Below are 19,919 nucleotides of genomic sequence, written 5' to 3' on the forward strand. Positions count from 1 at the left end.
CTCCTCAGTATTACAAATGAAACCTTAATTTTGGAACAAAAATCCCTATAAAGCAATATCTAAAGTCTTCCTGCCAGGATTCTATTTCAGGCCATCAACTTAAATAAAACCTGACAATTTTATGAATTTATTTTAGTAGATTTAGATTCTGTTTCTATCAAGCATTACAAGGATCAAAAGGACCCAGCAGGTTATAAATTCTTAAGGTTCTAACTCCAAAAAATTTAGGAAAAAATTTAAACTATTATAAAAAGTTTTCTCAACCTTATGACCCAACAGGTTATAACTAGTGGGACTACGTTGACGTCTGGACAAAAGTTTTCTAGTTTCAAAATAATCTCAACTGACATTCTTGGTTGATCTATTTTAAGAAGACTTAGGATTTCATCAAAAGTTATGAGTTTTCTAATTGGTTTCTCCAATGGTGGGATTTCTTTGGTCGCATCGAAGAAATTCTCCCTTTCTCCAATAAAAGAAGGTTACAAGCATTTCAAAAATAGATATTTTTAGGAATCAAGAATTCCTAGAGATCTCAAATTTTTCTCTACATTTGCTCTTGCCTGAGTATTTTCATAGCAATACCGATACAACAGAACAGAGAATCAAGAAATTTTACCCATTCTACAAAGACATTTTTTTGTTAAATGGTGGAACCAATTTCATTGTGATCACGCAAGACCTTTAGAAATCAAGAATTGAAGCATTCATAACAGGATGTAATACAAAAGATGACTTGAAGAATAATTTGAAAGATGTTCTTCTACTTCTTCAAAAAGATGAAGGAAAAACCTCTTTAAAGAAAGAATCTGATGATGCCTACCAAAATAAAGACAATTGTTTTGGTATAGATATTCAAGAATTGTAAATTGTACTGTAGCAAATAGTTCCTGTAATCAACCAGAACTGTAGAAACAGTAATTTTAATTTCTATAAATGAAGTCTTTGACAATGCTGTGAAACACCCTTTCATTTAGCAATCCTAGAGAGATAAATTAGATAGAAGAGCTTTGAGATACCATCTTTATAAGCATTTTTTCCAAGTTTTAATAAAATCTTTATTTTCTGTATATTTTCTTTCTTCTCCCTCTTAGCTGGTTCTGTTTGGACTATATTCGTCCAGCTTTCTTCTCTCCTCCCTTCACTAGTTCTGTGCTAGTTGTACCGTCGTTCTAGTTTCTTATGATTTAAATTTCTGCATATTTATCTTTTATATTTTTGCATATTAACTTTTTGTATTTCCATTTAGTAATCCTGTTACTGCCTACTTTTCTTTCAGTCTTTTAATTTTCTAGATCCAAATTAGGTTTTCTGGTATGAGAGCCTGGTTCTTCTAAGGATTTTGGTCTTTCTTTTTGCTTAAGCTCTAAGATTTTCTATTTGGCTTTGGCACTAATTTTAAACAGTTTAAAAAGAGGTTTTTCTAAAAGAGGCTAAGAAGAATATGCTTCTTCTTCTTTCTATTTTTCAGTAAAGACTTTATCTTTACTGATTTTTTCTCCTATAACTTGAAGGTATTTATTGGTATAGTTGGCTTGTTTCATGAGACATTGGATATCACTGGGAGTGATAGACTCATCAGTATTTTTGGTTTTGAAAGGCAATTGATACTTGGTTGTTGGAGACAATTCACTTTGAACTATTAGTCCATCTTTGATCTGCCAAAGGATGACGTCAGCAGAAGGATTATTGATAATATTTATCTGCCAAGGATAATATAAATTGTTCATGATGATATAAGCATGAAACCAATCAAAAAATGAGATATTTTGTTCAACTTTTTCAAGAAATTTATAAAATTCTTCTTGGATATCAGATCTATTTTTTCCTTTGTAATTCTGAAAAAACTACTCTCTCTGAGATTTCTAATCCTCAAAATAGAAATCTTTCATAGGAGTTTCCTTATCAATAATAAACTTATAAGATAATATCATAAGACTCATTAAGGGATGAATAGGTTGGAGATTGCATACTCTGATTTTTCTTTTTCTTTTTCAGAAGTTTGGTAAGCAGTCCTAGAAATGTTAGAAGAAGTATCTAAATCTTGTAAGTTTGTGTGAGATGGAGCATGAGATACAGATCTGGGTATATCAAATCTGAAGGTTTGGGATCTAGAGGAGAATGATCTTCTCCTATCAAAAATTATTTCAACTTTTCCAAAATTATCTTATGAGATTTCTTGGATTTGAGGAGCGAGTCTGGAAATAGAAGGCGGATTTGAGGAGCGAGTCTGGAAATAGAAGGCGTAGCCTTGTCCATAACCCACTTGTCTGGGAGAGTAACTTCATCCCATTTAATTATCTTAGGGAGAGAAACATTGGCTCTAGTCATATCTCTGACAAACAAGGTAATTTCTCTTTTTTGTGGTTTGAGAAGGATTATAAAGGTACAAGAGTTCATAACTTTGTACTGAAACCTATAGATTAAAACTGCGGAAATAGATCCCTCTTTCATGTCTAAACTATGAAAGCGAATATTGAGGAACAGAGAGTCTAGAATATTTTTGTCCATAGACTCATTGTTTTGTTTGGGTAACAGTTGAAATATATTGGACCTTGTCCTAAACTAGTTTCGACTGTCCCTATAAAGGAGTCTTCGAACTTGTTATGCCTAGTATTCCTAAGGCACATTAAGACTGCAACATCTATACTTATGTCTATCAAAGATTTGATTGCTACCTGGACACATCCTATGTGAAAGTATTTGAATTTTCTTTGATATTCATCAACTGAACGTTTTGACAAGAGATGAAATTCTTCTCTTATGTCTTGACTTAGGGGAATACTGTTTTCAACAGTCTTGATAATATAATCAAAATTGTTTCTCTTGTTTTGTTCTTCAGGAATATATAATGTATCTTGAGAAATTTCTGAAATAGTCCAGTCATTCATACTTTGGTTGATCTCTTCAAAGCGAACTTCTTCATTGAAGAGATTGTGTTTGGGTGTGATTTCAAGAGACTATTTTTCCTAGTCACGGAGTAATATGTTTTTTGAGCGAGAGGAGGAAGATGAACTAGAGTTAGAGTGAAGAGAGATGCGAGAACAGGAGTAGAAGAGTTTAAACATCCTAAAAATAAACCTTTGGTTAATCACCCTTATTTGATTCCAAAAAAATATATTTGTTAGATCATTTATAACTTTTTCTTCTGGATCTGTTTATTTGTAAACTTTTTTTTTTTTTTACAGATTTACAGAAGCATCTTTACTATAGCCACCAGCTTCATATTTTCTTTGTTTCTTTTGAATACAGCTTCGTCGAATCAGCTTTACTGCCTTTCATCCCCACGGGTCTTACTGTTGCAGCTTTATTCAAAAGAACTAAGAACTATTGTGGTTCCAGCAAAAGTATTTCATGAAAATAAAGAACTGTATAATATTTTTGGGCCATTAGTTTGTGGCATTGTTACAGACAAGGACGACCAATAACGGTCTCACCTGAAGGGCTTGTTAGCTGTCCAGCCTATAAACCATGGTTACAAAAATTTCAAAACAAAGTTAAAGTCTATATCCAAATGAAAATATAATCCACATAAGAAATTCCTATTTGGGTCACATTGTAAAAGGTTCATCATATGAAATTTAATTTACAAAGCTCTTAAAGAGTTAAAAGATGACTTTGCTTTTCGTTTAAGAAATTCCTATTTGTGCCTTTTGTTTACATCTGTGATACAAATAAGACACTTGCTGACTAAGTAAACAATGATGATTGGTGCTTATGAAACCTATATTCTAATTTGCCTTCGAATTATATAGCGAAATTGAAGAATCAAACACTCATTGCTACATTGCTACATGCCTCCTATGATAATTGCTGGATTCATAAACCAACTATGAGCATAGTATCTGCTAAATATCCTTACAAATGGCTTCTTGATCGCCATAGCAATTCAAAAAGGATCTCTAAGAGCTTTTCTTGAATTTTGAGGTCACTAGTACAAAAAAAAATTAAATTCTTTACTTGGCTATTGGTACATGATGCATTACTAACAAATGCATTTTGATATCAACATCATCTAGCTGCTTTAAGCATATGCTCAATATGTAATGATTTACCAGAGGATGCTTTATACTGTTTTAGATATTGTCTGATATTAAAACAATATTAGCTTAGGCTTATATTTTGGAACAATCTTTTTTTTTTTTTTTTTTGGTTAAAGATGTTAATGAATGAATGAAAGTGGACTCAAATACCATTACAATATTATTTTATACCACTGTATGGTGTATTTGGAATGCAAGGAACATGATAGTATTTGCAAATGAGCAGATTAATTATATTATAACTTTGTTGCATGCAACTAACCTTGCTTATGCTATGACTAATATATTTAGTCCACCTCAGAGTGGAGTTGAACCTGTGTGTGTTGTGTGACAACCCTTTCAATGGAATTCATTACCTTAAACACAAATGGATCTTTATTTGAAAACCCTAGCCAACAATTTTTGATAGTGTAGTGAGAAACCAATAAGGTAGGTGGCTTTTCAATTTTCCCGATAGTACTGGAATATTTGAAATTTTGCAAGTAAAACTTATGGAATTATATCATCGCCTTAGATTTTGCTTGCAAGCTGAATATAGGAAAGTAATTTGCATGTTAATAAGTCTGTATATTTATGTGTGACTATTATTTTATCAAGTTTTTATAATAATTTTTATTATTATTATACAGATTAGTAGAAGGTCACAACTGGCCCCAAATTAGTTGGAAAATAGAGCTTCTCTATAGTTAGCACATCTAGACTCTAACAGCCAATACGGAAGTGTTTCGACAATATGCACAGTTGTGCTTGCCTATGAGAAGCCCAATTATAAAGCAATTTTAGGATTTTTAAACCCTAATTAAAGAAACCTCAAGGATAATGGCTCATAATCCTATTTTACAATTTACACATCCCGTTTTTTATTGTTTCCATTTCATCCCTTCCACGCTTTTTACACATCTCTTTCACATCCCCAACCTTAGTATTGGCTAGTTGTTCACGACTATTGGAACCTTAAGAGCACGTCACATCAAGAACTATCTTCATCTCTTCTCCATTTGAGATTCTTTTAATTTGCATTTACTTTTTGAGTTCAATAGATTTGTTTAGTTTTATTTTAATTTTCTTTTATATTATGTCTAGCTAAATCTATAGTTAGAACTATGATAAATTATTTGCATGACTTTATGAAATATTTTTTATTAATAATAATTTCACGTTTCTTTTTTTTTATTAGTGTTTACTCTATTGCGATATATTTGTGTGTTTGAAATTGATAACTCTTAAACATATCATAATTAATTATATTGTAGGTGATTATACCACATAATTAATTAATCTATAAGGTAAAACGAGACAAAGAATTAGGTGAATAAAAAAATTATTAAATTAACATTTTATAAGCTCTTTATGCTTTCTCTTTCTTTTACCTTACATGATTATTGAGGGTAATAGCTTAAGGAAAAAACTATTAACATTACATGACCATTGAGTATTAATAGATTTAGTATGAATAATTGACAATCATAGGAAAACTAAAATTAGAATTAATCTAAAAAAGAACATAATGAATTGTAAAGATGAAACCATACACCCTAAGTTTTTCTACATCAGTTTATTGTCAGCATTTGCATTATTTTTTTAATTCTATTTTAATCACTTTTACATTTGAATTCTTGCTTTATTTAATTTCATATCCTTTAAGTTTAAATAATTAAATTAAGAAATTCTTTGTAATTAGAAACAATCCTTGTGAGACGATATTTTGTAAACTTATTTTAGAGCTCTTTTATTACTTTTCAACATGTACACTTACCCATAAACAAGTTTTTGGCTCTGTTGCTGAGAATTATTTTTCCAATATTAAGAAAATCTTGTATTTAATTTATTTGAACAACTCTTGTTTTGCTTTATTCTAATTTCATTTTGTTTATTTTCATTTTTTTACTTTATTTATTCTGTTTTATTTGTTTTTAATTTTATAAAATTTTCTTTAGTGTATGCTCGTTTGTTCTAAGTCTTTTACAGCTTGCTCATTTGATCTAAAAATTAAAAGAACTATACAAAGACAAAGGAAAGAGTTGAAAAAGAAAAAATAGCATAGGGAAAGAAATCAATTAAAGACTACATCACACCTAACTGTGCTTCTGAAAGCATGCGACCTCTAATGTGGAGGCCAACAATTTTAAGTTGAAGTCGACGTTCATTATCATGATTAAAAATTTTACACAATTTAAAGGAAAGCCTAACAAAGATCTCAACCTCCATCTGACAAAATTTCTCTCACTCACACACTATAAAGTACAACTGGATCACTACTGATACTATTAGACTTCACCTTTTTTCATTCTTTGTATTAAAAAGATAGCCATCAAAATGTGTTATTTATCAATTTCTAATATAGAAAATAAACTAAGAATGAGCAACACATAATACATGTAAGAGGTTAGTTAATACTATATAAATAGTTAAATTTACTTATTTTAACTATTAATTTCTAAATAATATTATTTTAATAAATACTTTTAAAATTTAATTGATAGTAAAAATGACAGACTATAGTGTAGAGAATAATTCCTTAGAATTAAAAGATACTAATCTTAATAACACAATTGAATAAGTCTCAAATCTTGTTTGCATTTTTAAGTATATCCTTATAACACACGTCTAATTATAACTAATTATTTTAAGTCAATGACTATAATATTTTATTCCATTCTTTAAAATAAATTTTAATCATATTTTTTTTATATAATAAAATGTACGTAAGTTGAATTTTAGATAATGCTTGTTACGATGTTCTTAAAATTAAAGTGACATTGTATATTGAATATTATGATTTTTTAATATTTAAAAATTAAAAAGTATTTATATTTTTTTAAAGTAAATTAATTATTATATTATCTATTAGTGTATTAAATTAATCGTCATAATGAGTTTAAAAATAAATAATCATAAAATATACCTCATTAATTACCTTAAAATTTACCATTTTAGATATTCACTAAATCAATCCTTAAGTTCGAAAAACAGTTAGAAAAAAACTCTAACTACTTTTAAAAGTTCTCGTATCCATAATAAAATTGAAACCTTTATGCCTTATCCTTGTACAATACGAATTCAAACTTTTAACAATTGAAACAATTACAACTTGATCCTATTTGTAAAACCAGTGATAGAATTTTCCAACGAGTATTATCAGTAAAGCAACTTCCAGGTCACCAAATTCTAATCATCATGGTTAGTCAGCGGCACACTCCATAACATTCCCCTTAGTTAGGCCACAGTACTGCATTGCTGTCCATTTCATTTGTCATTACGTGATCATATGGACAATTTTTCAAAAATATTTATAATATTCATTTCAAATTTTAATTTTATGCATTATTTAGAGAAAGATATTTGTTTAATTTTACTTTCCATCCAATTTAATTTAGATTTGACTCAGTTCACACATTTGGATATGATAAATGAGTTTATTATTGAATATTTTTTATATATATAAAAATTTAAACTCAAAACTTTTCTTAAACGATATTGAGTTGTTTATCACTTAAACCAACTTCTATTAATTAGAAAAAAAACTATTTAGTACTTTATAATTTGGTTTATAGTAATTATGGTTAAAAAATCATATGAATGTAGTTTGTTAAAATTATTCTACCTAAACAAAAACGTTATTCTAAACCATAATTTTAATATAATCTACATATTTTTCAGACTAATTAATAATATATATTTTTTGTGCTCTTGTGATAGTGCAAACTATAATTAATTTACACAATAAATACATATTTTTTTTTAAACTTAACCAGCAACATCTTTACATTCATAAGTTTTTTTAATTAATGTAAAAATGTTAAAAAATTAAATATTTTTATAAATAAATTATTTAAAAGGGAGGGTTTTTTTTTTTTACAAATGGTAAACTATTTTTTTTAAAGTAGTTGTAATTATAGCAATTTTTAAAAATTGTTCAAAGTGATTTATCAAAATAATCATAATTTAAAAAAATTAAGCAAACAAATATTTTTTTAAGTTCTTTCTATAGAATAAAGTGAATTTTAATTTTGAAAATGGTTAAACAAATTGAAAGTTCTATTTTTTTTAAAAGACTTGAGAAAAATATAAATTTTAAAACAAGATAAACTATATATATTTATATTTAATAGTATTTATTGCTCTACACTTTAATATTTATTCGATCATCGGTCTGTCATTACAAACATTCTTCCTTACGTACAAGGAGAATCATGAATATTCTATAAGGACGTTATAGTAAAAGACAAGGACATAAGTTGCAATGAACGAATATATCTTTTGTAGAAACAACATGTAACTTTATTTGTTTAAAATATAAAACCATAACTTTATTTAGTAATTCAAACAAAAAAAATTAATTTATTATAATAAAAAGCTATAAAAGTATGTTAAATAAAAAATTTTAGAATTAGTTTGTTAACAAATAAAAAAAAAATTTAAATTATATTATTTACACTTAATTTTGTTAGTTCAAAATATTTTTATAAATAAATATAATTTTAAACAAGTTGAATATATTTTTAAAATTAAAATAACTGATAACAATTTAATAAATAAAAAATAAAAAATAATTTACTTTTTAAAAATTTATATGTAATATATAATTATACATTTAAATTTGTAATTTTAAAAACACTTTAATTTTTTTAAATAATAATAATATAAATCATTAAAGAGTTTAATATATACCTTAAATTAATTTATCATTTAATTGCACCATTTAAGTTGATGTATATTAATTTATTAAATAAATTATTTAATATCATATGAGTGCTATAGCGTCGTTAAGTTTTAACATATATAGATATATAAATAAATTATTAACTATATACTTGAAAGAAGTATAGATACTATTTAATTTGATTATGTATTAATTTATTAAATACATTCTTAATGGTATATTAATATTTCAGTGTAATTATTTTTACTTATATATGATGATGATGATAGGATGGTGATATGATTGATCAGTTTTGGAATTGCGCAATTATTGCGCATCGTAGTCGAGACTCGAGAGAGAAGAGTCAATATTATACACAGAAAATGGGACTTTTGTGAGTGCAGAGGTTGACAGGGATAGACCCAGTTCCAATTTTAAATAAAAATGCTCATTCATCATTCACAATTGCACTCTCCAATCCACAAAGATGGCCGAGGACGAAACAGCAACTCACAAAACTTTGGAGGTTCAGGATTTCCATCCTCAAAAGAAGACCGCAAGAAACAAGTTTGCTCTCGCTTGTGCCATTTTGGCATCCATGACTTCCATTCTACTTGGTTACGGTCAGTGCAAAAACAAACAAACACTCTTTTCTCTGTTATAATTGTTTTCCAATCGGTTTCAATTTAGCAGTGATTTTATAAATGCAAAATTAACGAACAGCTACGGTATTTGAATTTGTTAACGCTGTGGTGGTGTTCCTTTTTTGGTATAATAAATTGGAATACGATATGACTTACAGATATTGGAGTGATGAGTGGAGCGGCTCTCTATATAAAAAGAGATCTCAAGCTCTCCGACGTGCAAATCGAAATCCTTAACGGCATCATAAACCTCTACTCTCCGATAGGGTCATATATCGCCGGCGGAACCTCCGATTGGATTGGCCGCCGTTACACAATCGTTCTCGCCGGCGTAATCTTCTTCGCCGGAGCCATTCTCATGGGATTTTCCCCCAACTATGCCTTTCTCATGTTTGGCCGCTTCGTCGCCGGCATTGGCATCGGCTTCGCCTTCCTCATTGCTCCGGTCTACACCTCCGAAATTTCCCCAACTTCCTCTCGCGGTTACCTCACTTCCTTTCCAGAGGTAATTTTTCTCTTTATTAACAATTCTCAATATCACTATAATTTTTCAGATTTTTAAAAAAATTTATCAGGTTTTTCTGAATGGAGGGATTTTAATTGGATACATCTCAAACTACGGGTTTTCTAAGCTTCCACTTCGCTTGGGTTGGCGACTCATGCTTGGAGTCGGAGCCATTCCTTCTATATTCCTAGCCGTGGCTGTGTTAGCCATGCCAGAGTCGCCAAGGTGGCTTGTAGCCAAGGGTCGGCTAGGGGAAGCCAAAAAAGTTCTGAACAGAATATCGGATTCGAAGGAAGAGGCTGGGCTAAGGCTAGCCGATATTAAAGAAACGGCTGGAATTCCTCAGGACTGCGACGACGACGTCGTTTCAGTAACGAAGCAGCAAGGCAAAGGCGTGTGGAAAGAACTGCTACTATATCCAACACCCGCAGTTCGTCACATCTTCATTGCGTCCCTTGGGATTCACTTCTTTGCGCAGGCCACGGGCATAGACGCTGTCGTTTTGTATAGCCCAAGAATCTTTGAGAAGGCTGGGATCAAATCCGATACGAACAAGCTTCTGGCAACCGTGGCTGTTGGGTTCGTGAAAACCGTTTCGATTTTAGTAGCGACGTTTTTGTTGGACCGGGTCGGGCGACGTGTGTTGCTGCTAAGCAGTGTTAGTGGGTTGATTTTCTCACTTGTAACCCTTGCGGTGAGTCTCACTATTGTGGACCGTTCACGGACTACGCTAACGTGGGCCATTGGGCTTAGCATTGCATCAGTATTGTCCTACGTGGGCACGTTTTCCATTGGGTCGGGGCCCATCACGTGGGTTTATAGCTCCGAGATTTTCCCGCTAAGGCTGCGCGCTCAAGGTGTGGCTATTGGAGCTGCGGTGAATAGACTCACTAGTGGGGTTATCTCAATGACTTTTCTGTCCCTCTCTAAAGCCATCACCATTGGAGGCGCCTTCTTTCTCTTCGCCGGCATTGCAGTGGCCGCGTGGATCTTTCACTACACACTGCTCCCTGAAACACGAGGCAAAACACTTGAGGAAATTGAAGGTTCGTTCGGTAATTTTCGCAGGAAATCCAACGCCGTCCAAGTTAACGGTAACCGCCAAATTCAGTCAAGGACCAATGACCAGACTTCCACAAATGTCGATTAGGTTAGGATGCAGGAGTTATATGTTGATATTAAGTTATCCAAATTTTTTTTCCAGGAGCCGTTACGATGGATCGTAGATTTCACAGTTAAATGTTTGTTCCTCTTGATAAAAGCATGGTAAGATTAATATAGTAAGGAAATAATTGCAAAAAGATCGTAGATTTCACAGTTTTAAGTTTACAAAATATTGAGCCTTTTCTTTTGTAAATAGTTGAAGTAATTATAAAAAATTTAAACTGTTGAATAAAGAGTCATGAGTAATTCTCCATTTCACGTCTCTATCTGATATGTACAACCTGAGTTGCAATGCCCAATATAAAAACTTTGCACGTCTCCGCAGTAGTAATTTTGAAATAGTAAACAACGTGCTAGCCACGACTGGGAAGTTTTTTATGAAAAGGGGAAAAGTGGTGTTTTGCCTTTTTCTGCTTACTTTTTGATTGTGCAAGTATAATTACAGCGACATGAATTATGAATCATTAACATAGGGATTGAGATAGCGTGTGTTCATTTGTTACTAATTACGTTATGATAACAACTACGATTCAACCAAGTCTAAATTTGAATAAGGTGAATGCTACTAATGTTCGGAAAAGAATAAAGAATATGGTAGCTGTCTCATGCTAAAATTGCTTCAAGAAAGAATAGCTTTAAGGGCATCCTTCACGTAAGAATATTTGAATGGGAAACCCAACTTCATAGATTGCGCAGGAACCACTCTCTGTCCTTCTAAAACCTACAAAGAAAGATTAACAGTGCATTTTAAGGATTTTATCCTAAAAGTTACGTACTAGAGATGATTATTCCTTACCACAGAAGCACCTTCACCAAGAACAGCTTTGAGGGCAAAGTCGGGTACGGGTAGCCATGAGGGACGACCCAAGACATGTCCCAGCTGGTCACATAATTCTGACAATCGTACAGGATTTGGTGCAGTTCCATTGATAACTCCTAATACATTCATTCATAACACATTTCATGATAATGCAACAAGTTCATCAGTCAATAAAACAGAAAATATAACCATAGGATTAGGAAATATATCCATTATGTCACATTGGTGGAGCGTAGACTAAAGAAATAGAAAAAATTACACTTCAATGGTGACTAGAGGTGTTAATGTAATACGTGGAAAATGGATATTCCTATAATAAGTCTATGCTATAATATCCAATGTCCATAAGGTATTCTGTTAATTTTTTTAAGAATTTTGATAAATTTCGTTTTAGAGATAGGAGAGTGAATAATTCACCTTTGTAAGATGGATTTGATAGCGCTTCATATATTAAATTGACAATGTCATCCAAATGAATCCAGGAGAACCTGTATGGAGGAGAAAACAAAGAACAATCATCAATCATGACCCCTACCTAGAAATTAAGACAAACCAAAATCCAACTCATAAAACACTTGCACCATGACACTAGTAGATTGAATTTAATATGAGAAATAACTACGCATTTTATTAGCAACAGTCAAGCTGTAAATAGGGTTGTTTTGCATTTTACAAAACACACCAGGTTGGGGTGGGAAATTGCTTCATGAACTGTGTGTAAGAATGGATTAACAGTACTACAAAGCTATCTCTTACAAGCGCAAGAAACTGAGTGAAATACCACTGTTTTCCAGAGCCTAGAGGTCCACCAGCAAACATCATGAAGAGAGGTATCATTTTAGCTGCAGACTCAAATGTGTAATTATCAGTTAAACCCAGATTACAAAATAGATTTTGTTTCAAGATCCTACTCAAAAGCATAACACTCCATAAAGCCTGATGGTATAAGAAAACGTACCTAGTGCTCCCCCATCTTTACCAAGGACAACACCAATGCGAATTAAAGCCACTCTAACATCTTTATTTACCCTTTGGGCTGTGGATTCCCATTCTCTACAAACCTGAACAGAAGGGGCTGTTTTGGTCAATGCAATCTAGAAGCTAAAACAATACAACGTAAAAACTTTCATCTGTTCGAATAACATTTTATGGGTTATGAAGTTTGAAAAAGTAGCTCCAGCTTTCATAACCACCGCCTTTGTTTAACTTATATATTTTGTAGTAGACACTTTTAAGATTCAGTCTCAAATATCATGACCAAAGAGGAAAATTACAGCGTTTTTAAAGTAGAAATTAGGTGTCCATTCTTGCACTTTAAACAAATTAAGAAATTTTGGCGTATTCAAGTTACTTAAAAACCCAAATCCAAGGTTCAACCGGTTTCAGTTACCTTTTTGACCAGAAAATATCTAAGCCATTGAACTGAATGAACAAAAACATCATTTCCAAAGGAAAATTAGACAAAAAAACTCAGTATATGGTACCTCAATTAACGGTGAATATCCTTTAACACCATCAATTAGGTATACAAACAGAAAGCTAAGAGATTCAATGCCATCTTTTTATGAAAACATGAAAAAAGAAAGATCAATATCCTTATGAAATTTACCAGTAGTGCTCTCAAAATATTCCTTTAGCAAAGCAAGCATAGTTTTCCTATTTTCTCATTAGATTCCGTATCTTATATTTGTTGCAGTAACAGCAAAAAACGTTTTTCTTACCTCAGCCAAGTAATCCTTTCCTGAAGGACTTTCTTCATCAAAGGATTGAGTCTCACTGGTACCTGAACATAATAAAATGGAAGGAAAATGAAAAAATATTTTTTGTATGCAAAAAAATGCATAATTATTAAATAATTATGTAATTATAGAACATGCTCCACAAATAATTACATTTGCCAACCAAAGCATTAGACGAACCAATGGTAATATTAAATAACAAGAAAGAAAATGATAAACCAGTTTTGGCATGCAAACATACCATAATAACCCACAGCTGTTGCACTAACAAAAACTTTAGGTCGACTATCATCTGGTGCACTGTTTATCAATTCTACAACCTTTGCTATGAAATGAATAGGTCAGAGGAAGCATAAGCACTGGTTTATTTAAATAACTGTGGATTATGTTGATGCACATATATTTTTTACCAAGAGAAAATAAAAAAAATATATTACTCGCATTTTTAATCAATGGGAAATGTTATGCTTACCTTTGAGGTCACTCTTATTCTGCTCTGCTTGATTTCCTTCTTTATCTGCAGCATTAAGATGTGTGTAACACATTTGGAGTAATGCATGTGTTAATTCCAACATCATCCAAATGAAAGTGGGAGGAAGAAGATAAAGATAAATAAAAAGACAAAGTATAGTGTATGTATAGACTGTTCAGCAGTTTAAACCTTACACCGGTGTTCAAAAAATTGCCAAATAAACATTCATATATTATCGATCATTTCAGATTTTGGTACATAAAAAATGGTATGTAAATTTGTTATTTCAATAAATTTTCCAAAAATCTAAATGAGGCCAAGGTTTCCAGCGCAGTTTTAACAGAGACAAGACAAAAATATTAAAAGAGAGATACCAAATATCTCTCAATAACCACTAACTAGGTGCAAGTTGAAGTCTAAATCATTTCAATAGTGGAAGTGATAAGAACATGGAAATAACCTCAGAAGACCATCGGGTACTTATGGGCATTCCAGCCAAATTCACGATCCCCGTTGAGCCCTGAATGCTATCTTTCCATTCTGGTTCCTCTGCAATCTTGAGTCCGGGAAAGTCTTTTGCTGGAGATACCAGGGCAAAGTTAACCAATTAATCCAAGGTGTAGTATATGTCTGACAGAGTCTGGTTGTGCAGAAGTTAACCATTTTTCAACCATTATGAGGAAGATAAAACCATAATTTCAAGGCTGGAGCAATCCAAGTATGTATTAATTAAAACCAACAAAATATACATATGAATTGAAAGTACTCTGCTAGTAGTGAAGTGAAGTTGAGGTATCACTTTAATTTCATGAAAAGGTTTGCATTGGCGATTGAGTTTTAGTCGGAATATTTTGGCAAACTGTGACTGTCAGTGCAAATTTATTGCATCAATTATTACCTTCTTACCAGGAAAAATTGTTTCAGCTTTAGATTTAGAGCGCGTCAAGACATGAACACTATGACTGTCTGCAAATATTATTAGTTGAGGACAGAAAGTTAGTTTAATTGTTTAGGCATATTGAAGAAGACACTGAAAATTCAAATGATATAAATAGGCAGGCAAGAGTCTAACAAAATCCAGGGATTCTACAGATTTGTCACATGGGATAGTGATATATGGAAGCAATATACTCCACAAGATGCAAACGTTTATCAGTTGTTTGATGCAGGCTTGAAATTTATATATAGCACATATTTTGCAGCATCAGAGAAAATACAATAAGAACAATACAACCACAATGCACCTTTCATAGTAAAGTTTATCCAAACAAGGATGAAATGTAGATATACAAGAGCGCACTAGGAAAATGCTGAATATCAATGTACCAAAAGAAGGCATATTATATATAAACAAATAAGAACAGACCCATTAAGCTAGAACCAGATATGGGGAATAACCTGCATGCAATCTTTGCACCAACTTTCTACCTATAAAACCTGTTGCTCCAGTTATAGATATGATCATTTTATTTCCCTGCAAAAACACTCTTAAGTGATAATGATCTTGAAGGAACCTAAATAACCAATTAGAAAAGCCAGAAAAGCCAGTTAAACAATATTCTTAATGTGCAAATTGCTGATATAATGGTAAGTAGAAATCATGCTTCCCAGACAAATAGGAACCAAATGTAATGTTGTGAACTTGTAAGTTATTAGCAAAGCTCAACAACGCATATAGAAATCTGTTGTGACTTGTGTTGGGCTGAAAGATAGAAATCTTAAAGCTTGCTCTTAATTAACTCAACCACCAGTGGCATTCCACTAAAATGGAGCCAATGAAATGCCTAATCAATCCCAACCATTATCAGGTTTGATAAAGCAAGGTCAAGAGAAGCCTAACTTGATTACGAGCACACAAAATTAACAACTAGAACAGTCCCATGTTGGATCCCATAGTTACATAAATAAAATCACCCTATATTCAACATAGAAAACCCTAAATCAATAAGGAAAAAACAGTAGGCAAGAGAAGCAAAAATTTTCATCAAGTGGAAGAAAGTTATAACCTTGCTCTTAATACAAAGAGAGAGCAATTACACTATCTCAAGAAATAGAAGAATACACCTCTTCATACAAAATAGGAGAAAAAATGAAAAGGGAAGCCCCTATATATAGAGGAGAACCTCCTATTCTGTGCTGCTCAACCATCCCATTCATAGCTCGTGAACTGCACCGAAAGTATCTCAATGCCTTGAAATAAATTTTCTTTGAATTTTCATGCCACAAAAGTGGCTTTACAAATTACCATGTCTGCCATCCGACTCACATTGATTAATGTATTACACCCCGCAAAAAAGCAAAGATACCGAGTAGAACACCATAACATGGTGCAAGACTCATACACAAAAAAATCCATTTGAAAACACAACATAGATGGGAAGCACCTAGTTTTAGAATATAATACCTCGGGGCCTTGATCAGTGCCACACCAAACTTTGAACCTTCTAGCCTCCTTGGTCTAGTAAAATGGAATGGATAACAAGCCATAGTAAGGGAGCAATGCAAAACTGAGAGAAAATAGAAACGAAAAGGGTGATTGAATTGAAGAAAATGAGCTTACTGAGAGGGGCCGAGGAAGGTGAAGAGAAGGAAAGATGGTGTGAGACCATTTCATAGCTGTAGCTCCACAGATTTCCATCAAGATTTAGCAGAGTTTGGTAATGCAGTGTTGTACTTTTTAGTTAGCAAGGAAAGCCAAGGTGAAGAATCTTACTCCTCAGCAACAAAATGAAGTGTGTGTTAGTGAATTATTCTTGTATGATTTCGTGTCTGATTTGGAGCCACACCAACCACCATTTCCATATCCGTTGGCCCTATCACTTATTTACTTTTCTCGTTTTGAGTTGTAATTGGACCATACTCTATGCAAAGTCTTCTCCAGCAATTTTTTTTTTATACTTTTCAAAAACACAATTTTTAATTATACATATTCAAAACAAATTGATCCAAGCATTCGGGAGAATATATCTTCTACTCGTCAGCTTTCTTCATCTCATTTCCATTCAGTAGTTTCATTATTATTATTAGCCGTCATTACATGTTTTATTTGTAGTTATTGATCATAAAGAGTGATTTAAGAAGGGACTATTCTGAATAAATATAAAAATCAAAATTTAATTCAGTTAAAATCATGAGGACTAAAATTTATCTACGCCAAATTAAATATTACTGCATTGATATTGCAATTCAATTAGTACCGGCTTAGTATGTAAAACACGGATGGCACGATGATCTTAAAATTTCCATCTTTCACTTTACTACCAATTTTTTAGCTGGGTAAAAGCGCTTTTTTCTAAGTATTAGACATACAAATTACAGATACATAGGCTGCATAGTTGCTATTGTATTGTTAATAGTTATTAAGTCAAATACATTTATTGGAGCAGCCATCTGAAGGAGGTTAACCAGGTGGGAATCATAATCCAAAGAAGAATTGATGATGCCGGAGGAGTTGCGATCGAACCAATAGATACCATAAACAAAATGAGAAGTACGTCGCCCAAAGCAAAGAAATGATAGCAATCGTAAATAAGATGATTATCAGGGACAGATAATAGAAGCATACACTATTGCACAAGAAATGGGAGCAAAGGAGCACGTGACCAACGTCAACAGTTCACACCTAGAGATATAATCCTATTGATTTCCTGCACGTGACCTAAGTGCATGATTAAAATAAAATATCCCAACTCGTGGATCAGGTGGCAACACGCAAGGTTATGTAGAAGTGAGCGGTTGAGAAAAGAGGAGGGTGCTCGGAGAATAATGAATGTTTCCGTCGATTCAGTTAGATATCTCAGGATCAAAGCTTCTCTTTTTCATACAAAAGTTCGCCTTTGCATTGAAATTTCTGTTGAGCAAGTTCAATTCATGTTCCCACCTTACTTCAACAATCGTACGATGCAAAATATTAGAATACTCAACATGCCTTTATTGAGAATTTCAATATCGATTCTACGACTATTCAAAACACAAAGCACCGTTTAGTTGCACCAGCATTCAATATTAAAAGACCCATTAATGCAAATAAATTACATTGGCAACCAAATCATTACATGCACTACCAGCAGCTTCATCTGCAGCAGCAGCTACAAAAATAAAATGTAGACTCGGATCATATGGCGCAGTACATTTCATAGGGAAAAAAAGAAGCTTAAAAAGCTTTATTAAGCAAAGAAAGACTACTTATACAAACACCAAAATCACTGGTGCAGCTACTGCTTTCACTTAAGTAGTCGTTAAATCCTGCAACTGGCGTCTGAACACTAACCTCACAACTAAAAATATTACCCCCTCACCCTCAAAATAAGAAGGTTAATACAGATAGGAGGTCAAAGAATATTTCGCACCACGCCTCCTTTCTTAATCAGCTCTAGATTGGCCGGCACGAGATGACAGGATAATACCAACAATGAGACCATACAGGGCAAGCGCTTCAGCAAAGATAAGGATCAGAATCATTCCAACAAAAAGTTTTGGCTGCTGTGCATTGGCTCTGCAGAAAGAGATTAATTATTCAAAGCCAGAAACTTACTAGAAAAGACTGTAAATGGCAAATGCCTGTATCAAATTAACAGCAAAATAAATACATTCCATCAAGGATCATATATTCATTTGATAGAAAGCATAGCATGGAGTAGATATCAGCATGAAATTCTATGGACTTTATAATAAGAGTAAATAAGAAAATAAAGGTCAGCTGAAAACAAGTTTCGAATTTAATCATGGGTCAGAAACTAAGGCAGAATAATTATACCTAACACCAGCATCACCAACAATACCAATTGCCATGCCAGCAGAGAGCCCAGCCAAACCACAAGCAAGACCAGACGAGAGATGTGCATAACCATCAAAGAGGTAATAAGATTTGGCCTTGGGATTAATGCCAGTACTGATAATAACAGCAATAATAAGGCCATAAATACCCAAAACTCCGGCCATAACAACAGGGACAATAGACTTCATCACCAGCTCCGGTCTCATCACACCCATCGATGCCACGCCCACGCCACTCTTTGCTGTGCCATAGGCAGCTCCCATACCTTTCTCCACCAATTCAAATAACTCTTAGTAAGATAACTCTAGAAAGAATGCAGAGCTAACAAAGAAACCCAAAAATTTTCATTTTTTTTTTAGCTAGTCAACAATTCTTCCACCAACCACTTTCAAAACACAAAACAACGTGAAGCAATTGTAATAGACTTATTTTGTCCCCTGATTACCAAAACAACGAAGATTATCACTACGAGAAATGACTGCTACAGAGCCATGAGATTATCTTGCAGTATCTTATTGAATCGAACAAAACAATTTCTCCACAGAAACTACCAAAGCACAACCATAATATACCATTAAATAAATAAAAAGGCAACAAGTTCATTGCTTTTCCAATGTTTTCAAAGGAATAAAATATTTTTTTTCCGTGCAGGGATCAAACATAAAATATATTACTGTACGACTTAGCGTATCGAACATTAAATTTTCATAAAAAGGTTAAATTCAAAAGAGATCATGAAAACACGAACAGAGATCTAATTGAGAAATTGGGGATTGAATTATATTACAGGAGAAAACGAGGGCAGCTGCGGCTCCTAGGAAGCCAAAAAACGGTGCCGTTTCATCGCCGCTGAACGGAGCCATTAGTACTGCAACGACGTTGAATAGATCAGATCTGAGAACTTAGATATCCAATTTCCGATCTCTGTAACCGTACAGGGTGGAGGGGAAGGAACCATTTCCCTTATTTTATGGGTGTTCGTTAATCCCAACTCATCCGGGTAACCCGAACCCGAATTAACCGGCCCAGTCCAATTGTCATTTTTTTTACTGTTAAATTTAATGGGCACATATCATCCACTGTCCAGTTTAAACCCAAACCAAAGTTGGGCTAGGT

General features: G+C 32.8%; 3 protein-coding genes across 6 annotated transcripts; 1 reads left to right on the forward strand and 2 right to left on the reverse strand.

The window, feature by feature from the left end:
• The first annotated feature begins 9,155 nt into the window (after positions 1-9,155).
• On the forward strand, positions 9,156-11,096 carry LOC113865126 (polyol transporter 5-like). The gene is made up of 3 exons (XM_027499502.1): positions 9,156-9,305; positions 9,485-9,831; positions 9,902-11,096. Exons 1-3 carry the CDS (start codon positions 9,170-9,172, stop codon positions 10,979-10,981), a joined length of 1,563 nt encoding a protein of 520 aa, XP_027355303.1. The 5' UTR covers positions 9,156-9,169; the 3' UTR covers positions 10,982-11,096.
• Positions 11,097-11,268: 172 nt separating this feature from the next.
• LOC113864623 (epimerase family protein SDR39U1 homolog, chloroplastic) lies at positions 11,269-16,826 on the reverse strand. 4 transcript variants are annotated; one of them, XM_027498551.1, is made up of 13 exons: positions 16,587-16,826; positions 16,431-16,484; positions 15,455-15,500; positions 14,933-14,992; positions 14,487-14,605; positions 14,027-14,071; positions 13,796-13,874; positions 13,537-13,598; positions 12,774-12,876; positions 12,597-12,657; positions 12,233-12,303; positions 11,792-11,931; positions 11,272-11,716 (listed from the first exon to the last, which is right to left on the reverse strand). In XM_027498551.1, exons 1-13 carry the CDS (start codon positions 16,662-16,664, stop codon positions 11,615-11,617), a joined length of 1,020 nt encoding a protein of 339 aa, XP_027354352.1. In that variant the 5' UTR covers positions 16,665-16,826; the 3' UTR covers positions 11,272-11,614. The 4 variants fall into 4 exon arrangements, 3 of the variants coding, with proteins under 3 accessions (XP_027354352.1, XP_027354353.1, XP_027354351.1); XM_027498550.1 differs by having other exon boundaries at positions 11,276-11,716; positions 15,425-15,500; positions 16,587-16,823; XR_003504887.1 differs by having other exon boundaries at positions 11,269-11,931; positions 13,796-13,879; positions 15,425-15,500; positions 16,587-16,819.
• Positions 16,827-17,883: 1,057 nt separating this feature from the next.
• Positions 17,884-19,745, reverse strand: LOC113864414 (V-type proton ATPase 16 kDa proteolipid subunit-like). The gene is made up of 3 exons (XM_027498079.1): positions 19,591-19,745; positions 18,783-19,068; positions 17,884-18,521 (listed from the first exon to the last, which is right to left on the reverse strand). Exons 1-3 carry the CDS (start codon positions 19,664-19,666, stop codon positions 18,389-18,391), a joined length of 495 nt encoding a protein of 164 aa, XP_027353880.1. The 5' UTR covers positions 19,667-19,745; the 3' UTR covers positions 17,884-18,388.
• Between the last annotated feature and the right edge of the window lie 174 nt (positions 19,746-19,919).

Source organism: Abrus precatorius, unplaced genomic scaffold, assembly GCF_003935025.1.
Source record: "Abrus precatorius isolate BTA unplaced genomic scaffold, Abrus_2018 Scaffold4, whole genome shotgun sequence".
Taxonomy (NCBI): Eukaryota; Viridiplantae; Streptophyta; class Magnoliopsida; order Fabales; family Fabaceae; genus Abrus; species Abrus precatorius.